At 38.1% G+C, this 23,982-nt stretch overlaps 1 protein-coding gene across 1 annotated transcript; it reads left to right on the forward strand.

Annotated features, from left to right (window-relative positions):
• The first annotated feature begins 7,489 nt into the window (after window positions 1-7,489).
• On the forward strand, window positions 7,490-15,108 carry LOC144199316 (DNA-binding protein SATB2-like). Its single transcript, XM_077720855.1, has 11 exons — window positions 7,490-7,619; window positions 8,388-8,564; window positions 8,737-8,922; window positions 10,337-10,463; window positions 10,679-11,004; window positions 11,680-11,730; window positions 11,798-12,246; window positions 12,328-12,528; window positions 13,410-13,553; window positions 13,631-13,822; window positions 14,250-15,108. The coding sequence occupies exons 1-11, from the start codon at window positions 7,613-7,615 to the stop codon at window positions 14,808-14,810; spliced, it is 2,421 nt and encodes an 806-aa protein (XP_077576981.1). The 5' UTR covers window positions 7,490-7,612; the 3' UTR covers window positions 14,811-15,108.
• The last annotated feature ends 8,874 nt before the right edge of the window (window positions 15,109-23,982 follow it).

Below are 23,982 nucleotides of genomic sequence, written 5' to 3' on the forward strand. Positions count from 1 at the left end.
ACAGACAACATAACGTAACAGGTAATGCTTCATGTTGTACATATGATTTTAAAGGACCCACAGTCAGTTGGCCTGAGGAAGACAATTCGTGTTTCGAAAAGCACGTCAGATCATCTTTGATCTGAGGCAGCTTTGCCTTGACCAATACTTCAAGATCGCTGTCGACAGCCCCAAACGTTGACGTTGCAGTGTCCTCGGTTGTACCAGAGATTTTAATGCATTCAGTAGCGCTTTGGTCTTCAAAGCAGAATTGAGTGGACCCATTAGCCGTGCTGATCTGTAAGAAAAAAAGCAAAATTAACAGCATGGTTCACATTAGAACTTTTACATTTGTTTTATGTCATGGGGAACACTGAGAACTCACTGTTAAAGTAGTTTTCAGTTGCCCAAAAATGTTTAATTCACACGCGTTCAGGTCAACAGGCGTTGGAGATATGACTGCCTCAGTCTGGACTAACTGGCTGCAGATAACTGCTGCAATATGCGAAGAAAAAAACAAGATTACCCATTAAAAAGGTATTTTTTGGTCTATGACAATTTGGTGAAGGTAGAAAGAAATTGTCATATTGCAGTTGGCTCACCCGCCAGCAAGAGAAGCAATCTGTTGGTCTTCATCGCTGAAAAATAATGAAATATTGAATTTGATCGGCACAGAATTAATCAGTGCACATCAAAACAATAAATGGTTTATACATTGATGTACTGTATATGGCTACTGACACATTATAATTATAACACATAGTTTTTATCCCACTTAAATACAGAAAAATCTTAAATATGAAGAGATTTCACACATACTATTTGTTATTCTTCTTCATGTTTCAAGAGAATTCAACTTTGTACTAAAAACCCATTCTACTGCTCTGTCATAATAAAAAGTACATAAAATAAGGTTAGTTTTTTTTAAAATGACTATGTTATTGATGTGAAGGCAAAATTAGATTGCACAGTTCTCATTAAATTACACCAAGAATTAACATCTGCATGATGTTGGATTTGGTCCCTTTTCCATGGCTACCATCGACTGCCCTTTGGTCACAATTCTAAAAAAAAAAACATTGATGTTTGCATTGCTCTAAATCATGCGTAATGCTTAACTTACCGCATGCAGGTGAGTCGAGAAGAGTGAAGAGAGGATGCAAAGTCTCTTTCGGTTGCTGCTCTGTTTCTCCGGACATCTATCTGCTTTTATGCCCCCATTTCCAATGCACGCCCCCTCTAACTGCACGCAAATGGACAAATACTTAGAATATTCAGACTTCCCAAACTGGCTTGGCAGAAAATGATAATAATTGACATGAGACAAAAGTCACATCTCAGCAAGAGGAGTGTTCACAATTTTTTTTTTTAAATCATGTCATTTTACAATTAAGAGTGCTGTACAGGAAAGTGACTTCAAATCATTCATTCCTAAATTTGCTACTTCTAATTTTTTTTGTTTGTTTTTCTAGAGCTACAGTATGAAATCCACAGATTGAGACGAAAAACATTTTCCCTGGGATTTATAAGATCCACAAAGTTCAAAAATACAACTTTTTATAGTGAGAAAAAGCTTGGTATCAGAGTGATGACACCAATGGTAAAAAGAAGTCCCATTTTTTAGCAATTTTTTTCAGTTATTTATTTTGAAACTGAGTGCTTTATAATCTTTTAATATAGTTTGGACCAATCTGATTACCTTCATTATAACTGCTCATCTCGCAGGTACTTTAATTCATTAATTTTCTGAATCGCTTATTCTCACAAGGGTCACAGGGGGTGCTGGAGCCCATCCCAGCTAACCACAGCCACGAGGCGTGGCATACCCTGAATTGGTGGGCAGCCAATGGCAGGACACAAGGAAATGGACAACCATTCACGCTCTTGGGGCAATTTCAACCAGCCTACCATGCATGTTTTTAGGCTGTGGGAGGAAACCAGAGTACCCGGAGAAAACCCACACAACCCCGGGGTGAACATGCAAACTCCATACAGTGGTGACAGACCACAAAAACCATAGCCCAGAGAATACCTAAAATGTATTAGACACTACCAACAATATATATAAAATTGGCCTTACTATAGATATAAAAAAGCTCCAAAACAAAGGTATGAAACCCAGACATGTTTTTTAAACAGGTTTCTGACCACAAACCAGACACAACCAGTTTTAATTACAGACTGCATTTACACAGTTATTGTAAAACTGCAAAAATGATAACAATGTTTCCCGTGGCTAAATTAGTGAAAATGAGCAGCGTTCTTTCCCCCTCAAAAAGTTGGCCATCCTGTTTAAATTTCTGAACAGACCACATTCAACTGCATATAATGCCAGAAGTATTCTTTTGGAAACAAACGGTCGGTTATTACGAATTTTTCTTTCACAAAATATTGTTGGGGGGAACAATATTTATATCGAGGTGGCCCGCTAGGCCGAGTGGTTGGCACATTGGCTTCACAACTCTGGGGTCTTGGGTTCAAATCCAAGTCACGTCCACCTGTGTGGAGTTTGCATGTTCTCCCTAGGCCTGCACGGGTTTCCTCCAGGTACTCTGATTTCCTCCCACATTCTAAAAACATGCATGGTCGGCTGATTGGACAATCAAAATTGCCTCTCGGTGTGAGTGTGAACGTGAATGGTTGTTTGTCTCCTTGTGCCCTGTGCTGGCCACCAATTAATGCTGTTACCCGCCTTTGGCCAGCAGACAGCTGGGATTGGCTCTAGCACCCCCAGCGACCATAATGAGGATAAAGTGATTCAGAAAATGAAATGAAATTAAATGAGATTATTTGGCCGAAACATAAATAAAAAACAAAACACTTGATATCATTGTTAACTATGTAAGAAAAACGTCATGTTGGGAACTGAAAAGATGAGGGAATCCAATTATTGGATTAAAAAGAAAAAATAGATACACGATTGGTAGAGTTCTTACAGACTAGACTGGTCTTGAGAACATATTTTAAAGGTATTGATCTTTTCTTAATCTCAACCTTCCGTCTTGGTCTCCGACGGGCTAGAGTCAAGGGATGGGCAAAATAATCTACAAAGGGCCACAATGGCTGTAGTTTTTCATTTAAACTCATCACAAGGACACTTTTTCACTAATCTATGATCAGACAAATGCATTTGGTGGATTGAAGTCAGGTGCTTCTCGTTTCCACAGAATCCTCATTGGTTAAACTATCTGTGCTGAATGGGTTGGGACAAAATCCTGCACCCACAACAGCCCTTCAGGACTAATTTTGACCACCTCTGGTGGGTTAGACCTTGAAAATATGCTTGACACTGATCAGGACAAACATTAATATTGAATTCCAAAGAGTGATGATTTATAAAAAAAGCCCCTACCAGGAACAGAGCTTTTTTTGGGGGGTTACAGCTGCAGTTGGGTTCGAATCTGCAGAGAATAAAACAAATGTAGCTGGTGTGTGGAGTTACAATGCAACATTTGATTTTAAACATGTATCTGCCAAAACCTTTAGTCTTTTGGGGGCATTATGCTTATGCACGAGGAAAAATCACCCAATATTTTGAGTGTTATCACTAATTTTTGAAAACTTATTTTACACTATGTACATGACCTGGATGTAAATGACCCTTTGACACATATACAAATACAAATAAAAAGCCAAATAAATAAAAATACTAATATACATTTGAAATGTTTTGGACACCCGACATAACCGGTTTTAATTGTACATAGTCCCTCTGCATTTTTCTAAATAATTTTCTTTTGCTAATAAATTTACCCCTTGCTGAATTTATGGAAAATTACTAGTTTCTCACTCGTCTAAAAGTTGGCCATCCAGTTTAAAGTATAAACTTAATTTAACTTAATTTAAAGATTGTTATACCTTACACTGATACGAACATTTAGCGTTAGTCCCGGCATCCACAAAAACACACCTTTTTGCTTTCAACAATGTATGTCATTTTTTGGGGTCATTATAATCAGACATGTTTCAGATCATGTGTCACAGGACAGACATTCTCACACTCTAAATGTTACAGGCTGGGCCTGTATTCATATGTGCGTAATTTGCATATTATGTTACCCGTTGGACTTCCGATTGATCAGGCCATCATACAAACAGGTCGTACCAGAAAAAAAGATGTCTCATTTCCAGTTTTTACTTAGGTTTAGAGATATCTAAAATTTAAAAAAAAAGCTCTCCAATGGATCTGAAACCTCTTTGATGCTTCTTTTGTAAGGGTACAACATAAAATGCATGTTCTATAGCAGGGGTAGGGAATCTATGGCTCGGGGGCCATATGTGGCTCTTTTGATGGGTGTATATGGCTCTATTTGACCAGTGGTAAAATATAGGAACAGCTGGTGAGAGAACTAAGTCCCCGGATGCACCAATGGGGTGCCGGAACTATCTCTAGCGCCTGTTGAAATCATAATTTTTCTTCATTAGACTCTTCTGCATGCATACTCTCATTGATACTCATTGATTGGCAACAGTAAAAATAATGTTCTCAAAAGAATTCAGACTTTTTTAACTTTCCTTTGGCTAGGATATATAAGCACTTGGGAACAAAAGCTATGTATACACATTCATATAGTATCTTTAAATGGATCAATAAAGTATCAAGTGTAAAGTTTTTTTTGCTTGTTTTTTGATTTTTTTTTTACAAAAGAAAATCACAGAAGTGGGTAGGACACTTTTAAACAGGTTTTCAACTGTCACGCGAAATTAGAGCTTTTAAATATAGTAAATCAACAGCATTTTAAAGGTTTTGTCTAAAGTTACCCGAGGCATTTTTGTGACAAAGGAGCAGCGAGTGGTCATATCTCCATGAAACGTTGAAGAGCCTGTTTGAGGCACTATGCATTTCCATCATTTGAACTAAGAATGTCAAATAGCAGTTTAAAATACCTAATTATGAAGTTTCCATGACTACTGCAAAACATTTCTGATAAACAGTAGGATCGGTTATTGCAGAATGTTGATCTTACATCGGTCAATAATAGAGGTGCTCGACGGAAGTGCAGGTGAATGATGTGGCAATCTGTTACATTGCTTTCCTAATTATATTTTGGAAATGACATTGAGTTGTGCCTTCAGGCTGTGATTTGTAACATTCTTTTCTTCTTCTTAGATTTGCAACTCTCTACCTCTTTCATTTTTTTCTCTATTTCAAGTAATCGACCAATATCCCATTTTTGCCACAGCATCACAATTTTTAATTCAATTGGGGATAAAAACATAGCCATATGTGACCATGAATCATTAAATTGGGTTCTCTATCAATAGTGGTTGAACTGCACAGGCTTGGTGAAACAAACTCATGTTGACTAAAATCAAATTGACCTGTCCTAACCCTCCAAGTTCATAATTAGACTCCTATTTGATTGAAAATGCTTAAAGATACAAATCCGTTTGACCCGATTGACCCGGATTGATCAGGATTCCATCCAGTTGAGAACTGCTGAGAAACAAATGAGCATCCTCACTCATAATGGAGTTGGGTTCAATCAACGCATGATAATTTGGAATATTACCTGGAGAAAACCAACAAACGCAGAGGCAGAACATGCAAACTCTCCTGGTTGATCAAACTACATATTTTTAAACTGTGAGGCGCAGTGAAAAGTGAACTGAATAAATGCTCTTCTCTAGTGGTGGAAGCAGGTTAGGACATATTCAGATGGGAATCTCAATTTTCTTCAGGCTTATGATATCATTCATTCACCACAGAATACACGCATTAATGGGCAGGAGATGAAAAAAATAAAGATTGGTATGGTTTGAGGCACGTGTTGGCAATGTTTATTTAAATTATTCTGGTTAAAATTGATAAGACTCATCTAGTGACAGAATAATGAACAATGTTGGTTAGCTTTTATATTTAACAATTAACAATATTCGTTTAATGAAATTGTAAATGATATATGCTTGTTTTTATTCATCCTATGAGTGTTTATTGTCATTAAATTTTGCACTTGTATTGTTTGTTTCTATAACATTTTGAGTTTTAAAATATGCTGTAGTATTCCATTCAAAAAGGATTGGCTTTATTTAATATATTCTAATGTTGAATCAAAGAAAGGGAGATTTAGAGGGTAAATGACGAATCAGGTGAAAATAAGACTAGGGAGTATGTATAACGTATAAAAACAGTTGAATAAAAGTATATATTCAAAAATAGAGAAAGAAAAACACCCGTGTGCACCTTGGTGGTGTTCTTCTTTTAACCGCTAGATGTCAACAAACACAAGTATTTATTCAAGCGCTACAAATTTCCACAGGAAAAATGTCTGTTGTTTTCAGCTGTTGTCGTGATTTTTGGGGGATTTGCTTTAAGAGCAATGGACATTGAATGCAGAATGACTGAAAAAAAAAGTGGGCCCGATGATCTCAAAGCTTTGTGCACACCGATTTTTGCAAATATTTCCAAAACCTCACTGCCATGAGATATTGTGGGGAGTCGTAGATATTGGTCATCTTTTTATTTTTATTTATTATTATTTTTTAACTAATATACATTCAACATGAGATGCTGAAAGATACAAAACGTAAAAAAACAATTTGATTTGAAATGTACCTTTCAATTTAAGAACATTGCAAAACAACAACAACAATCGAACTACCGTATTTTCACGACTATAAGGTGCACTGCATTATAAGGCGCACCCTCAATGAATGACATTTTTCCCATATATAAGGCGCACCCTCAATGGATGGCACATTTTAATTTTTCCATATATAAGGCGCACTGGATTATAAGGCGCCCTCTCTATTTTGGAGAAAAATCTAAGACTTAAGTGCGTCTTTTTAAGGATTTTTTTGTTTTTATTCTGCGTGGAGGCCACTATTGGTTGAAGTACTATTGTTTATTCAATATATTTTTTGCATTTATCAGTGTCAGTACAGATTTTGTTGTTTTCCAGCCTTATTCTATTTCAAACTTGACTGTAGAAGCTAAGTATTGTATTTTCCATATATAAGGCACTCCGCATTATAAGGCGCATCGCATTATAAGGCGCACCCTCAATGAATGGCACATTTTATTTTTTTCATAAATAAGGCGCACTGGATTATAAGGCGCCCTGTCTATTTTGGAGAAAATTTAAGACTTTTAAGTGCGCCTTATAGTCGTGAAAATACGGTACATAAAGATATAATATTAAAAAAAAATAATAAGAGAGCATGAACCGGGCATCTTGCTCTGATAATTTGTTACCTCCGTTAACGATCCTTCAAAATGCACCTCCACGTCACACCTGTGGATGATAGGGTTAGGGTTACAATGTGAGTATTCTTATCATGTGCTATGTACTACACCTGGTAAACAGCGTGATAAAAAGAGTTGAAATAGGTTTGATTAAGCTGGGGGGAAAAATCTACTTGAATATAGAAACAAGGTATTTATACTTCATTAACCCCCACCACATGCCCACAGTAATCAAGATATTCCCCTCCCACTCCATCCCCCCTTTCACAATACTGCCCCCCACCCCCTCATCTCAGTAGTAGGAGCTGCAGCATTTGCATAGTTGTCACTACTACATTCACATCTCGAGTGCACATGTGAGCAAGCCCGCAAAAGTTTGCTGTAATACTGGAGTTGCACAACTTCTCCAATGCATGGACTTTACTCAGCAACAACCAGGGAGGCATCATGAAAAGTAAGTAAAACATTTGTGCATCTTTATATAGCTGACAAGCAATAGTCTGATTTATAATAATTTGCTAAATAATCTAATATTACAAACAATAAATGTTTGCAGCATGTCCACAAAGATTACTTACAATGTATCTCCCACTTTCTGGGAAATAAATTGTGATTTTTTTTATGATTCCTGTGGTTTCCTATCACATGTTTTGAGTTGTAAACAGATGACCTAAATCAATTAAAATTGTTTTTTTTAATATTCAGTCATGAGCCTTCATAGGTTTGGTTATGATTGGACAAACCACATACAATAATACTTTCTCATTTAATCATTTGGGGCAATATTTAATGATTTTGATAATGACAAAAATAAGAATGAGGTTGTGTTTTATTTTTCCTTCAGTATAAGCACCTCTTTTTTTAATCAGAGTAAAATTTAATCATAGAGAAATGCTTGTTGCACTACATAAGAAATAGTCAACTCTGGGCACAAATGTTAAAGAACAACCAAATGGCTACAGCAAAATACATAAATAGAACTTTGAATCATACATTTTAACACAACATCATTGAAAACGTTTAATAGTAACTATCAAGCTTGAACATGCAACATTTACGTGTGAAAGACAGACTTGGACTCATTGAATTATTAACATCATTTAAATGCTATGCATTGAGTTGTATTTCCAACTTTGAACTTGAGTTAAAATCATATGAAATACCTTTGTATTAACGACATGTCCCCAAAATGAGCTCTTTATTTTGGCTTGATGTTCTCCAGCTTTTTTGCCAGGTGAGCCAGTCGGAGCAGGGGGAACCAAAACCCCGGAGGTGGGTGGAGTGAAAAGTGGGACTTCCGTACCTGACGGGCTTCTCCCATGCAAGATGGACCTCTCTGAGGTCAACGATGGCCTTGACTCGCCACAATTCAACAGCGACATATCACAAAAGCCAGGAGGTACCTAGTACCCATTCATCATTGTCATCAATAACACGGCTGATCATACAAATTTACAGTAGTACACTTGTTGACTGTGCAATTACACACAAAAATAATGAAAAATAATTTGTTCAGTGCAATTTTTGCTCATTTAGCATATACTGTTATATTTTGTACATCCTCATACCAGGTGTGACAATCCCGGTCTACTGTGTGGTGGAATATGCTGACATGGGCGTGGCCAGTAATGGCGAGGGACATGGTCACTGCCACGCCGAGTTTGTGCTGATCCGCAAAGATATTCCGTTTACACAACTGGTGGAGACCGCGTTGATATCTCTGGGGTACTCGCAAGGCTCGGCCCTACAGGCACGAGGTGTGTATTTTTTTTCTCCTTCGACTTCAGTAGGGAGAAAAGACGTAAAGGGAGTACCCCTAAAAAGTAAAAGCAGTCTGCCCAATCAGCTTTTTATAGACAAAACATCTCCCATACTTAACATTTGAGCAATGCTTATCTAAAATGCTGCGCCACTCCATATTTCCACCACTAGTTTGTTTGGTAATTCATGAGTAATACATTATTAACTGCACCAATGAGTAGATTTGAGCTTTTTTCCAGATGGGTGACTCGACCACGAGTGCACTACACGCCAGAAAGTTGACACAATAAAGACCAATAGTGCTGTTTTTTTCCCCCTCCAATACCAAAAATGTATTTTTGTGTAAACAATAAAGTAGAGAACGATATCACATTCCTGGTTATGTCCTAAACACAGGGCGCATAAACCAAATGGGAAAACGCCCTGTCCGCGACCCTCCTCCACCCAAACTCAGCCTTTTCTTTTCAAATAAATATTTTTTTGTCTGGCATCGTCCCACCAAATGTGGTTACAACCAAAATTACACAGTCTATTTTTTCTTTTGATTCCATTTTATTTGGCATAGCTTTGGTTGTCATTGAAGTATATTCAAAGCGGGAAGGGGGTGGGGTTCTTTGATTAAGCTGTGTAATGTGGTTGAATCAGGGAAGTTTTTACTTTTTAATTCTAGGCATTCAGAGTTAAATCTGATAACAATCTTTTAAGTTTTTAAGGGATATCACATCATTGATTGTTGAAGAGAAGCCGCAAAGTCATCGACACAGCTTAGCACACACTTTTATTGTCTTTCGAGTCATTTCAGAATTGGTGGATGTTTTCCATCTTACCCTTCAAATTTTGAAGAATAATTATCACAGACAGGGAGTTTGTAAGTACGTTTACTTCAACTGGGACCACATCTGAAAATACTAAGAGAAAAGTATTCTTGAAAATACTACATACAAAACAAATTGATCTGGAGTATCCCCTAAAATATTTTTCACTCTCGTCCAAATGACCGATCTGAATCTGCAGTGGCATTTGTTTTAATACAAATATCTAAAATATGAACTATTACTTTTAGAAAGCATTTCCCATGCCAAGTGTAAAACCCTGTCACCAAAAGGATTGTTTTTTTTATCAGGGTAAAACAAAACAGTCAATCGTATGCTATGCTAAACTTGATATAATCATTCACTTACGAAATAAATTGCAATATTTAGCTGTTTTTAATTGGTTATCAAAGTAGTTGGGCTGAATTGAACATCTCATTCTACCTCATTCAACCATTGTATGAATTTGATCAGATGATGAATATATGGGAGAAAAGCAGAAGAGCAAAAGCGGATTTTTCAAGAATTTTGAAGTCAAAATGTCATCCAACACTGGAATGAATATGTTTTCTTGTCTTTTAACATATGTGATGTCCAGGTATCATCAAAGTAGGCCAATGGAAACCAATGCCCGTCCAGAACCTAACAGATGCTCCAGAAGCCACTGTGGCAGATATGCTCTTGGATGTTTATCACATGGTCACACTTCGAATTCAGCTGCACAGGTCTGCCCGTCTGGGGACTGTTATCTACCTCTAAATTTGTGTGTGCGTTTGTATATGAACTCGTGTGTAGCAATTTATTGGAATTGACGTCCAATCTATTTAATTGGGTGGGCTGTAATTGAATTATCATTGGTGGTCTTCCCACTCCTCCCTTAAATGGATTATACGTCCATCCTTGACAACAAATAGGTTTTAAAAAACGACTTTTTTTGCAGTTTTGCAAAGCTGGAAGAGCTTCCCACCGATCAGTGGACGCATGCCACAGTAAGAAAAGCCCTCAAGGAGCTGCTAAGAAAATCCAATGGAAATTCACTGCCCAAAGATTGTCCACTGTCCCAGGTATGTGACCACTCAGACAATTTAGAGAATACTTTTACAAATCATTTTGCATTATTGCAACTTTGCTGCAGACAATTTTCATCCATCTTTGCTCATTTTCCCCCCCAGAATACAATCTCCGCTATCATCAACAATTCATATTACGCCAATGTATCCAACTCCAAATGCCAGGAATTTGGACGCTGGTACAAACATCACAAAGGTGACAGTTGCGACCCAAATACTTGATTCTGCTTTTCTATTACTCCCAAGAAGGCACGTGCTATACGCCAGTGACGGCTCATGGTCGGAAGGAACCGTCACACATGCTTCACATTAATGTCACCCTTAATACACACACAGCAGAACTAAAAACATCTTAAAGTCTAATTTGAAACAGCAGCACCAACCCTCTTTGCACACACGCACACACTGCACACAGTGGGTACAAATTTGAAGCCATGCCAAACCTCGCTTCCATTTTTATTCTCCTAATAGCCCATGTGACCCTCCACCCGACACAAACATAACAAGAAACAGATTCAGAAGAGCGAGGACGAGTTATTAAAATCCACATGAACTAAAACGGACTTTTCAACAAAATGCTGTAAGATCATCGCTCAAAAGACAAACCTAGTTCCTTATTAACAGAACTAAGATTTTCTATAACTTGGTAAATCACTTTTTAGGAACGCCATCATCGTTACAATTGAATGACATCCAAAACAAGAGCTGAAAAACCCCCAACAACGTATTTTTCTTGATTATTGACAGATCAAAGATGTTTACTACCTCTCATTTAAAACCAGCGAGCATCGGCAAAAGTTACTTATGATGAAAATGTATAAAAATGCACTGTGACTGTTACACTAGACATCTGATTTGTTGTTGTTTTCAGATATCCAGGTGGAGAGAACGTGTCAGCCCAAGGATAAATTACATGAAAATGGTAAGTTTTCTGCAGTTTCCTTAAATTTAAAGACAAAAAATCCATCATTTTTAATGTGTCTACACAGTGGAGAGAGCTCAGGAGCCAAGTATCATCAACAAGCGTCTTTCTTCTCTATTACCGCACATGGGTGGTTGTGCAACCATCAAACGGCATCTAGTGGACCAGCAAGATTCCATCGTGACACACTCCCCCAGCCCCCCTTTAGGGGCTCCACCTCATCTGGCACACGGTGGTCTCCTGCCTCCGCAGCTCATGCGCCATCAGCTCGCAGTGGCGCACTTCATCAACCAACAACTGGCCGTCAACCGCCTGCTTTCTCAGCAGCCCCCGAGCCCCCGAACTTACATCCACCACCCGCCGTTTCCACGCACGTGCAAGGGTCCCGTGGAGATGGGTACCACATATTCAGGTGTTGAAGTGTCTTCTGACATCTACCAGCGAGTTCGGATTGAGCTAAAGAGAGCCAGTGTCTCTCAAGCTGTCTTTGCTCGTGTGGCTTTTAACCGCACGCAGGTGGGCGACCAACTATTCTTAGCTTGTGCAGCGACCAATAAAGTCTGTCCAAGCAACAAACTTCTCTTGAAACGTGGACAGGGCCTGCTGTCAGAAATTCTGCGCAAAGAGGAAGATCCTCGCTCAGCCTCACAGTCACTTTTGGTCAACCTAAAGGCCATGCAGTGTTTCCTATGTCTACCGGAAGGAGAACGAGATCGCATCTACCAGGAGGAGCGTGAGAGGAATACCCAAACAAACAACAACCACATCTCCAATGGGAGCGCTCATAGACACATGCAGGTATGTACGATCCAGGGAAAATATAATTCTTTAGAGTTTTGGGAAATATATATATATATATATATATATATATATATATATATATATATATATATATATATATATATATATATATATATATATATATATATATATATATATATATATATATATATATATATATATATATATATATATATATATATATATATATATATATATATATATATATATATATATATATATATATATATATATATATATATATATATATATATATATATATATATATATATATATATATATATATATATATATATATATATATATATATATATATATATATATATATATATATATATATATATATATATATATATATATATATATATATATATATATATATATATATATATATATATATATATGCCCAGTTGACTTCCAATATATAACTAGAAATGTTTCTTTTATTGCCATCAAATCTAGTTAAGTTTTACTTATTAACACTGTGCCGGTTAAAGTCACCACAAAAAAATTACTATTAACATTTTTCGTTGATGAAAAAAGTTCTGTTCATTGTCTTCAGCAAGTTAAAAAAAAACAACAGTTGTTGGTACTGCTGCGCGAACTCACAAAAACACTTCAAAAACTTTAAAACATTGCTCTGTATCCCTGAAGTTGTTGAGTACTAATTAAAATAATTTTTGATAAGTGAGTTACCTGAACAACAGCAGTTTTTTCAGGAAATATTTGTCCACATTCTTATTTTGCCTGCACGACACTGGCATACGTTTGTGCTTGATTATCACTTTCTTTTCAGATACCCCAATAACCCTAAGATAAATAACAGTTAGAAATCAATACATTAAGAATACTATTAAGACTGTGCTACTTGTGAACAGATCGAGACAAACGGCGAAACTGTACTGACAGCAGAATCGCATGGAATCATCACCTCGAGAATCTACGAGGAAATCCAGCAGGAGATGAAGAGGGCGAAAGTCTCCCAAAATCTGTTCGCCAAGGTCTCCGCTAACAAAAGCCAAGTCAGTTTCAGGGCTTTCGGTTTGCTTCTATTAGCTTGGTTGGTCTCAAATGTTATCACGATTACCTCCTCTTCCAGGGTTGGCTTTGTGAGCTACTCAGATGGAAAGAAAACCCGAACCCGGAGAACCGCACACTTTGGGAGAACCTGTGCACAATCCGCAGGTTTCTTTCCATTCCCAAGGTTGAACGAGATCGCATTTATGAGGAGGAGGCAAGGCATCCACATATCGAGAAGTTCTCACCCGCCCAACACGTCCCTGAACAACAGGTACCAGTAAATCGTTTGCACATATCCCAGTGATGACGATAGACGCCCAATCTATTTTGAACCTGGGCATGCTGGCTAGATCTCCCAGTCCTCAGTAGCAGTGAAAGAGTTCACTGTTCCCCTAAAAAAACCCAAATACTTGCTAGTCAAGCTGGACCTCGATGTTATTCCAAACACAGCCTGTAATTTTTGACGCTGACAAAAAGGAATTGCCATTAGCTCTATTTACGTCCTTTCTATTTGATAGCCCACAAGTTATGTTTGGGTGCCCCACCCTGCAAGCACATTCTATAAAACCTAGTTGTTAAGTGAGAATTTAACTTTCCTATCACATATTTCTTCTCATACATTTCTAATAATATCACTGCACAGTGAAAGCAGCAGGAAGGCCTGAGAAATTTATTTTGGATGTCCTATTTCTTGACAGGCGCCACCCTTACCACCTCTGAGGGCTTTATCCCCATTACGAGTGGGCCCACAGCTCATCACCTTACCTCTCCTTTGTGGTTCAGAAAGTGGGTCTGAGCACAGAATGAGCCCTAACATTGGAGAAGCCAGAAAGGCCCGTTCACGAACCCGAATTTCCATGGAAGCCCTAGGGATCCTGCAAAGCTTCATTGGTGACGTGGGGCTCTACCCTGACCAAGAGGCTATCCACACCTTGTCAGCCCAGCTGGACCTGCCCAAGCATACTATTGTCAAGTTCTTCCAGAACCAGCGCTACAACTTTAAGCATCACAATTCCAAGGAGTCAGGTCCTAGGGAAGACAATCAGGAGTGCCTCACTGAAGACGTACAGGAAGAAGAACAGTTATCTGTGGACTCCTGTGAAGATGGAAGATTTTCAGCAGAGGCAGTCGCAACTGAGAGAGAGACAGATATGGATCTAGATGAGAAGGACAATAGGAAAACATCAACACCGGCGACATCATCCTTGTCTCCATTTTGTAGTCTAGACAGCCCAAATTCTGCAGGGCAGCAAAGATAACAAAAGATTTGATATTCTTCATTCATATTACTCTCACATTAAAAGCATTTTTTAGGGTACAATAACCGAAAAACCTCCACATAAACTGTAATTGTATACATTAGCATTTAATTTATTACTCCGTTGTTGCTGTACCGAACAAACTCGGATCTCAACATTAACATGAGTATTTATTACCAACTTTACATTTACTGGAGAAAATAAAGGTTTACAATTCTCTTTTCTGTGACACTTTATAGACAGAATTCATGTCTTCCGATGCCATTTCACGTTTCTGACCAAGATTTATATTGAGAGAATGAAACAAGTTTAATTGTAGGCAAGTTGAATGTGAATTTGACTGCTTGCAAACCTTCATGTCATATTGCTCTCATAGCGCATTACAACTGCATCAATGACTGCTGGCACGCTCCGTTGGCTCTCTGCACACAGCTGGCTATTAGAGCCGTATGGCAGACTGATAAAGGCCCATTAGAGTGTGTTTGTGTGTGTGTGTGTGTGTGTTGTGGGATGAGGACGCAGGTGCTCAGCGGGCTGATATTACTCAGGATGCTCACGGCCGCGGGCGCACGGCTTTTGGAGGAAGGAGAATCTCTGCGGAGCTTGCAAACACACCTGTGATCCTCTGCTCACACGCTCCGTACTCTCTACCTCATACACAAGTACACACGCTCCCCCGAGTTACAGCGTGTTAATACACACTTTGATGAACAAGCTAATACTCAGAGCGCCAGAACTTGCAAAACCGCTGAGCTCAACGCAACGGCAAACACTGTGTGTTAGTTTGCGTATGTGTTTGCTTTGGGGGAAACATTCTTTCAGATTAGTAAATAAATTGACTTGCTCATTCTTGATGCTGAATAGTAGCTCATTTGATTCAGGAGGGTTGTCATTGAGTCACGTTTTGGTACCATTGACGGTGATAGACTTCCAATCCATTTGAAAGGGGGGACAAATGTCATTGAATGATAATTAGTAGCCAACATATTAAACAAGATATCTTTGTAATTTGTTTTGTAACAAGCTTACCCACTCCTCTATGCAACGTGCTGAAAATATTTTGCAAAAGATGGTGTGTAAGATGCTACACAAGGCAATTCAAATTGTTTTATATTAGATTTAAAAAAAAAAACAAGACAGAAATAAAAACAAATCAATTAATCAAGAAATGGAAACAAAAACAAATAAAAGCATACATGAAGGACACTGTAAAACAAAATAACAATTACATTGATAATGGTTTGGTTGAATGACGTGTGTGCCATTTATTTACACATTGGTTACAATGTGGAGAAAACAAAGGCAAAGCTATGGTATGGCTATGGTGCGGTTTGACTGAGGTAAGGTATCGGACGTAAATGATGAAACATTTATCTAACAGCCATTTTAATCCGAGGGAGAGAATTACTAAATAAAATGATAGAGTTTATAACGGAGAATACCATACAAAAGGGGTAGGAACCTATGGCTCGGGAGCCATATGTGGCTCTTTTGATAGGTGTATTTGGCTCTCCGCCTTTTTAAATCATAATTTTTCTTCATTAGAGTCTTCAGCATGCATTCTCTCATTGATACTCATTGATTAGCAATAGTCAAATAATGTTCTCAAAACTTTTTTTTCTTTCAAAATGGTGAAATGAATAATAAATGTTCACATTTTCATGTATTTTTTTTTTAATTCTGAGTATGGCTCTCAAGGAATAATCATACCTGTGAACCTCTGCCAATAACTGCCCTTATTAATGATTATGATTCCCCGTACAAACCCCCAAAAAACCTTACAAACTGTTTGCAAGGTTTTTCTGGGGGGTTTGTACGTTGTTTGTAAAGTTTTTGGGGGGTTTGTACGGGGAATCATACTAATTTATAAGGGCAGTTATCGGCAGAGGTTGACAGGTATGAATAATGTTTGAAAATGTGAATTGATTATGGCTCTCTATGTCAAAAAACGTTCCCGACCCCTGCCATGCAGCATTGTAGTAAAATTGTCCCCACAAACCAATTAACAAGTTAAAACGTTAGCGGCTGGACAAAATTGATTTATCAAGTGAAAGACTGAAAAGAACAGGTGGAAATGAAACTGTAAATCTGTAAATGAAATCGACAATCCCATTAAAACAAGACTTGGCAAGCAAAACACTAAATGACAGATTTTCACTATTTTTTTTTCTTTTTCGGACAGTGTCATGACTCTAAATGAATGCCTCTCTGAGCTTTGGCCTCATGTGCTTGCTATTGAAGCACTCTGTGATTATGTAAGACAACAGGCTTACTTCACGCTCACTGAATAACTGCGATCGCACAAGCCATGCTTAGGATTAAAGTTTAGAATCAGTAAGGTGATGTAATCAGTCTGCGCACCAGTATACAACACCAGTCCAAGTCTCAGGAGCCGCATCTGCCCAAGCAGTTACGGTTTTCCGCACCAGCTGCACTCTTAGCGTGTGTCTTGAGATTTCACGCTGCCTTCAGTCCTTCACAGGTTCTTGTGTGCAGTCTGCTGAACTGTTTATACAGGGTTTATTGAAGTTGATACAAGTCTAGGAGATTAATATAATATTTTTTCTTTAAATTAAAGATTAAAGAAGATTAAAGTTGATCTAGGCTTCCAGGAATAGGAAAAAAATAGTCTTAGCTATGCTTTAGACAGAAAAAGGCTCACTTCTGCATTTGATGGGCACTTTTGTTTTTCATGACTCATCTCATTAATACGGATTAATTAGCAACAGCATAAGAATGTTGTCAAAAGAAATCAGAGCCTTATTGTGATTAAAAAGTGGTGAAATGAACAAAAACATTTTTTTTAAATTGCACATTTTCTATATACTTTTACTTTTAAAATCGTGAGAATGGCTCTTTTGAAATAACATTAGAAAATAAGAATAGTTTATGGCTCTCTTTTTCAAAAAGTTTCCCGACACCTGCCTTAAGCAATCATGAGTTAAATTGGTGTGTTAATACCTTTGGTTCAGTAGCAATTCACGCAATGCAACACAAAACCCAAGTAATTTCCACCCAGTTGACTTCTAGAATATAGGTATACTAATGTCCAATCTAAAGTCATGTTACATTACGCTAGACGAATGTTTTTTCCTTTTTTTTAATTTAAATTTTGAAATTATTTGCATTTTTCTTGCTGGAGTTCAGTTGATATACTGTTTGTATCTTTTTTCATGAAAGGAGCAGTCTTGCATACAACATGACTGAAGCATCCACAGCAGTCATGGGCCCTAATTTCATTAATTATAAAGCAATATGCTGCCGGTGGGTCCTTCAGAGATGGCTCTACCCAATGCTGGCATCTGTTCAGTTCAAACAGCGAGGGATGGAGGGAATGGAAGGAGAGAACAAGGACAAGCTGCATATCACCAATACTTAAGCGTGGTGCAAGGACAGTTCCATCTATGGACGAGATCACAGAATGTGGTTTGAGGAATAGAAATTCAGACAAGAAAGGCCTTTCATGAAAGAGACATCTCAGATACATGCGAGCCAAAATATAGATTTCCAACGGTGGAAAGCAAAACCTATAATAAACTAAAGTCAGACGGCTCTGGCACTATGATTTTCTATGCATTTTTATTGTTGTCACATATTGTATGCATTTAGTCACATACCCCAAGGAATTGAAGCAAATTATAGCTTTGTTGTTGATTTTGCTGTTCAAAATGGTTGTGAACATTTGGCCCCTTCTTTTCAACGTCTAAGGTTCAGTTCTCAGACACATAATGCAAAATTAGTTTTCACATTTACCTATGTTGATTAACCACAGCAAATTCCAATTGCAGATGCTGCCAAATAATACAAAAAAACTGCTTTCGCCTCATCTATGCCAGAGATTGACACTCACACGCAAATACACTCAAAGTGCAAAAGCATGTAACAAAAGTGGAAACTGTTTACAGCCTCGTTGTGCATAAATTATAGGACCAGATTACTTACACACACAGATTTTGCTACAGTGTAAATAACACAAAGAGGTGAAGATTATTGTTTAGTTTAAATACTTGAGAAGTGACTTTCCAATTAACTGGGTCCTGGGTGTTAAAGGGTTTATATATAGTGTATATATATATATATATATATATATATATATATATATATATATATATATATATATATATATATATATATATATATATATATATATATATATATATATATATATATATATATATATATATATATATATATATATATATATATATATATATATATATATATATATATATATATATAATCATTGGGATCTATTTGATTCTGTAATAATAGTAATCTCTTTGTCATAACTATCTATCTGATCAATTATTATTATCTATATAGTAACTTTTGCTACTGCAGTGATACTACAGTGTAATGCTTTAATTAAAAAAAAAACGGCAAGCCGCTTCATATATCACTGAGCGGCTATAATATGATTTTCAGCTCTAATTAGATTGAAGCCACTTAGTGTGTCATAATGATGTTTGTCTCACAGAGCAACAGACACCGTCCATCAGTCCAATGAAATATTAAACTGAGCGACCGCAGGATCAGCTCTGTACCTCCACCCCCAGAGCACACAAACATCAATGCTCACATACAATATATGACCTACATTCTTGTACACAAACTGTGTTGAGAGAGGCGACAAACGTGTAAGCGTGTGTTGGTGTGTCGGGGGGTACAAATATGCAGGTGCACTGAGCCGTGAATCTAATGCAATATTAGTGTTATCTTCCTGCCAAATAATGCATGATGCCGCAGTCCCGGGACGACACATGTCACCCCTGCTGTCGTTGTCACTCTCCCCGATGAAGGATATTTTATTCAAAATGTCACATGTAGTGGAAACTTGCGTATAAGTGCAAATACGACTGGCAGCCCAAGGCCGGAAACCAGCTGACAAGGAGTCACACTCATTCTCAGACTTGAAGGTGTGCTACGGTTGTCTTTGTGATTACAAACCATCACATATTACTTACTCGCGCCTCGCAAACTTCACTGCCTGTGAGAAAAACAGACGGGATAGATGCGGGCAAAAGAACAGTGGACCAAAAACCTCGGTAAACCAAGCCTACCACGCCTCAGCCATGTGTTTGTCCAAACCTGTTATTTCTGGCAGTGCAGCGTCTCCTCAGACAGGAATGCAGCGGCTTTAAATAGCATCGAACGACGGACGACCAATGGGGAATTACAGAGCATGTGGGGAACTCTTCTGTTAAGGTTGATTTTTTTTTTTTCATCAACCATTCATGAACTCGGGTAAAAAGTTCAATTTCTATCTGAGAAAAACACAGAAGGCTGCAAATGTGACCCAGAGCACCCTTACATACAACTTTAACTCATTGGTTACCAGTGACAACCAATTAATTTACCTTCAAGGGCCTAGATTTTATCCATCCGTTTTTATGTGTGGTTGGAATTTTTTTGCTAGAAATATTTATGTTTTTAAATATATTAATCATTAGATTTGCATGCAGTTGGTTCATTGCTTTTTGTTTTTGTTTTGTTTTGGTGTAACTAGTTCAAAATCAACTCACCTGGCTGTCTAATGGCTTAATCAGAACCTACAGTCTTCAATAAAATAATGTACTTAATCACCCATAAGATGTAAAATTACAAACTGGGATTCAGGGATGGGTTTTGTTGACCTCCTTCAATGAAAAATAGCGGTGTAGCAATTTCAGTTAGTATCCTCGTGATCAAAAACAACAAGAACAAAGTAAGAGAGATTTTCAGACCACTATTCGGGGATCTAATAAAATGTCAAGAGAGTCACACAGTACAATAGACAGCTATTTGTATATAATGACACCAGTATCTGATACTATGACACTGTCATTTTGCAACTTCAACACATTTTTTTCACACACACAAATGGAACTGTCATATGAAGTGGGATTGAATGATAAGGCAACACATTTGGCTCATATGGCCCATTAAAAGAAGAAATCAATTGTGATGGCTGGCCACCGATTCAGGGTGTTGTCCCCCGCCTTTGGCCTGGATTAAGCTGGGATAGGCTCCAGCACCCCCCTGCGACCCTTAAGAGGTAGAAGCGGTTCAGAAAATGAGATCAGTTATGATGGAGTGACTGCATTACATTTTGAAAGTGACCATATCAGACATCACACGTGTGACACGAGCTCCCTCTACATGTGAGCTAAAGAAATCACCTAATGAAATGTCATAACTCTAAATTGCTCCCCTCGCTTCACCCCCCTCCTCTATTGCTCTCTTTTGGAAGCTTTTTTTTATTGACTGTGAACTAGTTTTACACACGATGGCGATCTTGTGCAATTTTAGACAAGTCATGCTATGAGCAAAGTTTCCATATACATATTGATAAAAATTTACTCACAAGGTTCGCGAGGGATGATGGAGCCTATTCACACACATACGCATACCTAGGGGCAATTTAGAATATCCAAACAACCTAAGTCTGTGGGATGTGAGGGGGAAATTGGAATACACCTGGATAAAACCCACGTAGGCCTGGGAGAACAAGCCAACGCACCACACAGAAAGTTCAGAAAGTCCCACCAAGAATTGAACCCTCAATCTCAGAACTGAGAGGCGGACATGATAATCACTCATCTACTGGGCTGCCGCACATTTCATTCATTCATTCATTTATTGTCTGACCCGCTTTATCCTCACTAGGGTTGCGGGGGTGCTGGAGCCTCTCCCAGCTGACTTTAGGCCAAAGGCAGGGAACACCCTGAACCCGTGGCTAGCCGATTGCAGGGAGACAGACAACCATTTACTCTCAAACTCATCCTTAGAGGAAATTTAGAGTGTCCAATCAGCCAATCATGCATGTTTTTGCAATGTGGGAGGAGACTGGAGTGCCCAAAGAAAACCCACGCACGCCCGGGGAAAACATGCAAACTTAGGTGGATCAACCTGGATTTGAATCCAGGACTCCAGAGCTGTGAGGCCGACATCCTAACCACCCTGTCTGAAGGGCTGTAGTTTTGTCTACATTATTTCGAAGCTCTTGTAAATTTGGTTGTAAAGTGTCCTTGATTGTCTTGAGGGGTACTTTAAAATACAGAAATGTATTATTATTAATATTATTATCTTCTTATTAATGGGATGAACATCTTAAGCAAAGAGTTATTTTTTTTTTAGATTTTTAGCAACTGCCAACAGTAATTCAATCCTTGTGTGTGTAACAGTATCCATGTTTTTAAACAGTTCAAAAGTGAGAAAACATTCTCATATAGCAGTGTCTACCTAGCTTTGTCCACATAAGCTCCTGATAGATGCACGTGTAAACCCTTTTTCTTTGTGTGCAAGTCACCTCGGCTGGAGGACAATGTTGCTGTCCTGGTTTTGATAAAAGAAGAGACGTGAGTTGGATGGAATCCAAGCACTCCCACATGGATTCACGTATGAGACTGTGGGAAGAAGGGCCACATCATTGGATGGATAACACAAACTACTAAAACTGCAAATAACTTCAGGGCAAGAACGTTGCTTGCTGTTTGTGTGATGATTACACATTAAAAGAGTTTTGTTGTTTCCTTGTAATCATAGCCTCAAGACGTTTATATTCCACCATTGTTTTCCATTTGGATTAACATCACGTTAAACTAATAGATTAACCCTCGGATGCATGACCGAACAATAGCTACATTCAGAATAAAAGGCCTTGGGGTCGTTTTTGAGCCCACCAGTGTATCAGATTTGGCACTACAAATGAGTATTTAGACCATGACACAGTACCATTTATAGTAGTACTACAGTGGAATTAAAGACTCTGTTACAGATGTTTTGACTTAAGTCTTGAATTTTGTGAACAAATACGCAAGCCCAATTTTGGCCTTTAACACAATAATGAAACACTAAGAATTGTCCTGCACATTGCACTTAAAAAATGTGTGCTTAAATACATATTTGGAAAACAAAGAGTCCAAAAAATGTAAATCTATATTCATTGTAGATAAAAGTGAAATACAACTGAAAGTGTAGCATAATGTTTTTATGTCAATGACAAGGTCAATGAATGTCAATTTGGCAGTGTGAGTTGATTTTGCATTCGTTGAATGGCAGATTGAATTTTAGTGATTCTTTTGCATTCCACTGGGGGAACCCATACCGCGTGGGCTATCAAGTATAAATACATGTGTTTTTAGGAGAGGCCGTATAAAGCTGCAAGAAGACAGATGTGCAAAACATATTTCGTTCCAACTTGCGGCAGCTGTCCTGAGATTACTCACAAATGATTGTCACATGAAGTCACACATTGTATCTTTTCACACCACACTTGGCGTATTATCGCACACCATTCGCAGCCATTGTCGCCATTAAAGCACGGTTGACCGGGCATGCGGGCCTTGACTTATGCCGTATGTACAGTAAAGCAGCTGCTAATGCAACTGTCAGAGAGTCGTGTTAGCTTGGATGCGTTCATCTCACTCTTATCTCACTCTTCCTGTCCTGTCTGAGCATTTACTAATCCACTTGTCCACTGAGCTAGTTGCTTGTCTAAAAGCAGCCATATATGGAAGCTGTCCCCTTCTTTCATCCATTTGGATTCCTTTTCTGACATCAAACCAGCGTCTATAACGTTCAGTCGCCATTGTAACGACGTGTGATGTCATTTACAGCTCCCAGTTGGCCGTCAGCCATGAAAAACTGCAAATGAAAAGGGCTCAGACGCCGCCTGTCAAACCATTTTGCGGCTATAAATCCAATGAAGGGATGTTCAATGATCTCCTTTAAAATGACTTTTGCCCGTTCCCGATCGTGCGCCGCTTTTGAAGAAGCACACGTCCTTGTGGGTGTGTAAACAGCAGGACCACTCTCTAAATAATGAAAACCGGGCGAGCGAGCACTATAAAATCTCACCTTGATCCCCCCCGGATCCTATGGTGAGCTATTTTCAATAAGTACCTACAGTAGCTGTTGTCTGTACGGAATCAAAAGTACCTTCAGCAGCTGCAATGTGTGAGGAATCAGGTGATAATTTCTCCAGAATTACAAACAAACAATTAAAATAGCATGTCTGTATTTGGTAAGAAAAGGGACAACAGCCAGAGTTGAACCAGACACATAAAAACTCAGGCCTACGTATGTGTTTTGCTTTATTTGTTGCCTTTTTCTGACACTTATTCCGAAAAGGGTGATAAAAGGGTGAAGAGAAGAATTTTTCGTTTTCCTTTGGACAATTAAAAATGTAAAA

The sequence above is a fragment of the Stigmatopora nigra genome, chromosome 1, assembly GCF_051989575.1.
Source record: "Stigmatopora nigra isolate UIUO_SnigA chromosome 1, RoL_Snig_1.1, whole genome shotgun sequence".
Lineage (NCBI taxonomy): Eukaryota > Metazoa > Chordata > Actinopteri > Syngnathiformes > Syngnathidae > Stigmatopora > Stigmatopora nigra.

What these genes read in the sequence shown, in the direction of transcription:
- LOC144199316 (XM_077720855.1), top strand. An exon ending in CTGGTACAAACATCACAAAG is followed by an intron (nt 11,005 to 11,679) that starts GTGACAGTTGCG and finishes TGTTGTTTTCAG; the next exon opens with ATATCCAGGTGGAGAGAACG. An exon ending in TGGCTTTTAACCGCACGCAG is followed by an intron (nt 12,247 to 12,327) that starts GTGGGCGACCAA and finishes AAACGTGGACAG; the next exon opens with GGCCTGCTGTCAGAAATTCT.